The 6452-nt window shown below is 41.5% G+C and overlaps 1 protein-coding gene across 1 annotated transcript; it reads right to left on the reverse strand.

Annotated features, from left to right (window-relative positions):
* Nucleotides 1-430: 430 nt before the first annotated feature.
* On the reverse strand, nt 431-2099 carry LOC113023235 (GTPase IMAP family member 4-like). The gene is made up of 2 exons (XM_026169262.1): nt 1868-2099; nt 431-1764 (listed from the first exon to the last, which is right to left on the reverse strand). Exons 1-2 carry the CDS (start codon nt 1977-1979, stop codon nt 911-913), a joined length of 966 nt encoding a protein of 321 aa, XP_026025047.1. The 5' UTR covers nt 1980-2099; the 3' UTR covers nt 431-910.
* Nucleotides 2100-6452: the final 4353 nt, after the last annotated feature.

Raw genomic sequence — 6452 nt, forward strand, 5'->3', positions numbered from 1 at the left:
CGTTTTGTGTTTATTTCCATCCATTTATGCCAAGAAAACCTTATGACCTTTCATATAGCCTAAACCAGACCAAGTGTAAAATCTAATTATTTTAATGCAGTTTGAATGTGATATCATAACATGGTAATTTAGCTGTCAGCCAGTGTATGATTAGTGTTGTATATCAGCAAAACTGATGAATTTCAACATGGAGGTTTTTGCACAATCTTGGCGGTGGGGCATGAGCAAAAAAAGAACTAATGACATTCTGGTACAGAGTGGATGACTTTATTTAAAACAATGAAAGAAGGCATTAGCACAAGAAATGGCATTGATTTTAGTGGAAAATGTACTTTCAAATGCCCTTTTATAGTAAAATTAAATATAAAACTGTAAATCAGATTATACATTAAATTTAAAAACAAAAAACCCAATCCTGACAAGAATTTACAGTAAATATCTATAATGAACCGTAAGTATCAGATAACTTCAGGTACATAGTCCAGCTTGTCTATCATTACACAACAGATGATTTGAATAAGTCGCACCATTGTACAAGAAAAACAAATAAAAAAAAAAAAGAAATACTACTTAAAAAGTGCTGTAAATGTTGTAATACAATACAAAGATGAGAGAGTAGTGACAATGCAGATTAAAATATGATTAAGAGATGTTGAATCATTTTCTTTTTACTTCACCTCTACATAACTATATGTTTTCAATAAATATTCTCTTTTTTTGATTATCTATGGAAACAAACTATTGCATGATAAAAATAAAAAAAAGCATTATGAAATAAACCGTACACCAAACCTGATGATCTTCATAAAGTTTAAAACAGCAGGTATAATATCAAGCGTGAATTTGTCCTTGTATACAAAAAGCCTCTTCTTCATAAAGAGACTTCATAAAGGTTGTGGCTTGGTAATACTTAGCTGTTCTCTGTTTTAGGTCTGATCCAGCCCCCAATGCCTTTAACAATCCCTGCTCCTACAAACATTAATAGAGGCCGAACGGATGCGACTGCTGCTTCCTCTGCCATTACAGCAGCACCAACTGCAGGTGCAGCAGCTGCTGCTCCTGCCGCTCCTGCCACAAGCAAATAATTACCTGCAGAGTTCAATGTGTCTCCACATTTGCGCCACCATTTGTTCCAATTCATCTGTTTCTGGGCCTCTTCGTATTTGCTGCCGGTGTAATGGTTCCCGTTTAATTGCACTGTCTGGTCTATCTTTTCAAACAGATCAGCTACCTGAGTGCGATTTTTCTTGCATGTGTTGTCAAATACAACATACCCAGCTTTACACTCAGCGATGAGCTCCTTCAGATCAGGACTTTGCTCTAAGTAGTTTTCAATGGATGTTTCTTTGAACTGATCACCCCTTGTGAAAAGCACTGCTGTATACTTTGAGGCTTCATCCCCAAAGTTTTCTTTGATCCATTTAACAGAACTCTTCTCTTCTTTTGTGAAGCGCACATCCAATCTGATCACTAGCAGAAACATATGGGGTCCTGGGACAGACAGCATTATGCATTTTTCTATTTCCTTTTTCAGTTCCTCTTCTTTAATTGATGTGTCAAAGATTCCAGGGGTGTCAACAACACTCACAGTTCTTTCATCAAAATGTCCAGTCACTTTCTTACACATCTTTGTTACAGAAGATGGAGATATTTCTTCGTCAAAAGCTTTGTAACCCAGGATAGTATTCCCTGTTGCACTCTTTCCTGAGCCAGTTTTCCCCAGCAGAACAATCCTTAAGTCACCGATCACTGGGGAAAAGGAGTCTGTGGGGATCGATTTTAAAAATCAAAACAACTCATGGGTTCTGTATCAGATTACATAAGCATGTTAGAAAATGCGTGCATGCACAAAAGTAAAAATACCAACCTTCAGTCGTGGTTAAACCCATCTTGCTGTAGGGAAAAAAAGGAACAGAAAAAACCCACAAAACCTGTCTGTTATTCCGTGTAATGTTTTCTTCTACAGCAGGTATGTTCATACTGAGGCGTGCCAGTCACCCTCTATCGTTCTTTGTCTCTGGCTCTCTCCAACACAGTGTTTTCCAGTGAAATGAAACTCTTGCTCACCACAGTGGGTTTCAGTGAAATGAAACTATTCACAACACAGAGGTTTCAAAAATGAAACTAAAACTTTAATAATAATAATAATAATAATAATAATAATAAACTTTATTTATAAAGCACACTTAAAAACCAAGGGTATGCCAAGGTGCTTAACAAGTAAAATAGAGTATAGGAGGAGGATAATAGAAATAGGACCAAAGCAAGTACTAAATATGCAAGCAGATAACTGTCACTAATACATAGGAAAGCAACAGGTACAGAGCAAACAAGAATTTAAATGAGCATAAAAGTGCATGATATAAAATCATAAAAGAAATATTAACTAGAGGGAAAGGCAAGATTGAATAAGTGGGTTTTTAATCGTGATTTGAACAGTGCAATGGAATCAGATGCGCTGGGGTCGAGAGGAAGGGTATTCCACAGTACCGGGGCAGCCAGAGCAAACGCACGGTCACCCCGGGACTTCAGTCGAGATCTGGGTTGGGTCAGAAGTAGTTGAGTGGCAGATCTGAGTGTTCTAGCAGGAGTATGTGGTTTGAGAAGTTCACTAAGATAACTTGGCGCTAATTTATTAATAGTTTTGAAAGTAAGGAGTAATATTTTAAATTGAATACGGTACTTTATGGGCAGCCAATGCAGGCTAGCTAGGACAGGGGTAATATGGCAAAATTTCCTGGTACCAGTCAAAAGGCGGGCTGCTGCATTTTGGACTGTTTGCAGTCTAAGAAGAAGAGAAGAGGGAAGACCGTAATACAAGGAGTTACAATAATCCAACCTGGAGGTCACAAAAGCGTGAATAAGCTTCTCCAGGTCCTCATGCGGAATATAATGCCTAGCCTTAGAGATAAGGCTCAGTTGGTGGAAGCTAGATCTCACTACAGCAGACACTTGCTTATCGAGTTTGAGCGAGCTGTCCAGCAGTACACCCAAGTTACTGACATAGTCACAAGAAAAACTAGCAAAGGAACCCAGGGCAGCACAGAGTTGGGCACGAGGGATTTTACTGTTGAACACCACAATCTCAGTCTTCTTATCATTTAAAACGAGGGAATTACTCAGGAACCATTCTTTGACCTCCCGCATGCATTCTTGAAAGTAGTGCAGGGACACAGCAAGGTCGTCAGTAAGTTCAAAATAGATTTGTATGTCATCGGCATAACAGTGGAAGGCGATATTGTATTTTTCAAAGATTGCGCCTAGAGGGAGCAAATACAATGAGAAGAGAATAGGGCCTAAAACTGATCCTTGAGGCACACCACAACAGACCGGAGCGGAGGAAGAGGAGAAGGTGCCTAAGTGAACTGATAAGGATCTATCAGCGAGGTATGATTTAAACCAGTCGAGGGCAGTGCCTCTAATACCCACAGTGTGCTCAAGTCTTAGTAATAAAATGTTATGGTCTACCATATCAAAGGCCGAAGAGAGGTCCAGTAAAACTAGGACCATAGAGCGTCCAGTATCAGTGATTACAAGAATATCATTAAGAACTCTAACCAACGCTGTTTCAGTGCTATGCAATGGCTTAAAGGCAGATTGAAATTTCTCAGCAATATTGTTCGTGTCCAAGTACGCCTGGAGCTGGGAGAGAACTAGTCTCTCCAGGATCTTGGATAAGAACGAAAGCTTAGAGATCGGTCTATAGTTTGAAAGGTCATAACAGTCAGAATTTCTTTTTTTAAGAATCGGGTGGACTACAGCATGCTTAAAGGACAAAGGAACACAGCCTGAGAGCAAGGAAAAATTCATAAGAAATAGGATACTAGGTCCGATTACATCAAAACAGTCCTTAGCTAAACGAGATGGAAGAATGTCAAGCACAGTATTGGTGTTATTCATTTGAGCAACTAGCCGCTTAAGAGTCAAAAGTGACACAGGCTCAAACTGGTGGAAAGTTGAAATGCACTCAGGAATGGGGAGAGGATATAAAGCAGGGGGAAGGGAGGACTAAAGAGATGAGACCTTTTTTAAAAAGTGAGTTTGAAATCGCTCACAAAGACCCTGAGAATGAATTAAAGGCATGTCCGGGGAAGGGTTAACCACAGAGTTTAAAAATTTTAAATAAGGTATGGGGGTTATGGTCATTGGCCAGGATGATTTTGGACAAGAAGGACGCTTTGGCCGTTTTAGCAGCACTTTGGAATTTTAAGTGGCTAGTCCGTAGCATGTCATGGGAAACCTGAAGTTTATCTTTTTTCCACCTTCTCTCAGCGCGCCGACACTCGCGACGTAAGGCGCGCGTAGTGTCATTAAGCCAACACTGAGAGTAGGTTCTAGGGCGCTTCATCTTAATGGGGGCAACAGTATCAAGGATTGAAGAAATCAGCGATAGGAAGGGATTAGCACAGTCATCAACCGAGTGAAAAGAACAACAGTCGAGAGTGACAGATGCAGAATCCAAGAAAGACATAGAGAAGTTTGACATCGCTTCAGCATTAATTACACGTAGCGGGCGAAGGGGAGCCGCAGGATGTAGTTCATTAGTGCATAAGCCAGTATCAAATATAACTGGGAAATGATCCGAGATCCCAGCGTCACTTATATCCTTGATACAAATGTCCAGACCATATGAGAAAACCAAGTCCAAAGTATCAGAATCAGAATACTTTATTGATCCCTGGGGGAAATTATTTTTTGTTACAGTGCTCCATTTTAAACCAACATTAAGACAAGACAGACAATACGCTAACTAAGAATAGTACAATATATACATATACATACATACATACATACATACATACATAAGTCACTTATAAATAAATATTTGGAAAAGAAACATGTGTAGCTGTAGCAGCAAACAGTGTGTTAAGTGGATGCGTTGTACAGGGAGATGGCCACAGGCAGGAATGATTTCCTGTGTCGTTCAGTGGTGCTTTTCGGTAATCTCAGTCTCTCACTGAATGAGCTCCTGTGACTGACCAACATGTCATGGAGTGGGTGGGAGGTGTTATCCAACATTGTCTTTATCTTGGACAGCATCCGCCTCTCCGACACCACCTTGAGGGAGTCCAGCTCCATCCCCACAACATTGCTGGCCTTACGGATCAGTTTATTAAGTCTGTTGGCATCTGCGACCCTCAGCCTGCTCCCCCAGCATGCAACAGCATAGAGGATCGCACTGGCCACAACAGACTCATAGAAAATCCTCAGCATTTTCTGACAGATGTTGAAGGACCTCAGTCGCCTCAAAAAATAGAGACGACTCTGGCCCTTCCTGTAAAGTGCTGTGGTGTTTTTAGCCCAGTCCAGTTTATTGTCAATGTGTACTCCAAGGTATTTATAGTCCTCCACAATGTCAACACTGACCCCCTGGATTGAAACAGGGGTCAAGTGTTTCCTGGTCTTCCTGAAGTCCACGATCAGTTCCTTGGTCTTTGCCACGTTGAGCTGCAGATGATTCTGCTCACACCACGTGACAAAGGAGTCGACCACAGCCCGGTACTCTGTCTCATCATCCCTGCTGATGCATCCAACCACCGCAGAGTCATCAGAAAACTTCTGAAGATGGCAGGTCTCTGTGCAGTGGCTGAAGTCTGTGGTGTAGAGGGTGAAGAGGAAGGGGGAGAGGACAGTCCCCTGTGGTGCCCCTGTGTTGCTAATCACCTTGTCAGACACACACTGTGGGAGACATACATACTGTGGTCTTCCTGTCAGGTAATCAACAATCCAGGACACCAGAGAAGCATACACCTGCATCGCTGCTAACTTATCACCCAGGAGGGTCGGCCTGATGGTGTTGAAAGCACTGGAAAAGTCAAAAAACATGACCCTCACAGTGCTTGCCGGCTGGTCCAGATGGGTGTAGACACGATTGGGCAGGTAGATGATGGCGTCCTCTGTTCCGAGACGAGGCTGATAAGCGAACTGAAGGGGATCCAGATGTGGTCTTACCAGAGGTGTGGACTCGAGTCACATGACTTGGACTCGAGTCAGACTCGAGTCATTAATTTTATGACTTTAGACTTGACTTGAAAAAATGTTCTAAGACTTGTGACTTGACTTGGACTTTTACACCAATGACTTGGGACTTGAATTGGACTTGAACCGGTTTACTTGAAAAGACTTGATATTTTACCCCAAATATAAAATTTAACATGCATATTATATAGAGATTGAAAATGTGACGTCATTCACGGGTAGAACCGCAAAGGATTCTGGGAACTCGTGGCAAGCGGTACTAGCGCACGCAGGCTTTCAATTGAAATCAGTCACACAGCAATAAAAAGAAACACAAAAATGTCAAGAAGCTGTTGTATTATTAACTGCAATAGCCGGTCGCATGACAGCCACGGGAAGCCGACGGGTAAAGAGATCGGTTGTTATCGGATTACGTCGTTGAAGAGAAATTGTTCGAGCCATGTTTCCGAAGTAACAAAGACGCGACGGATGGT

Source organism: Astatotilapia calliptera, chromosome 6 (genome assembly GCF_900246225.1).
Source record: "Astatotilapia calliptera chromosome 6, fAstCal1.2, whole genome shotgun sequence".
In the NCBI taxonomy this organism is placed as follows: Eukaryota; Metazoa; Chordata; class Actinopteri; order Cichliformes; family Cichlidae; genus Astatotilapia; species Astatotilapia calliptera.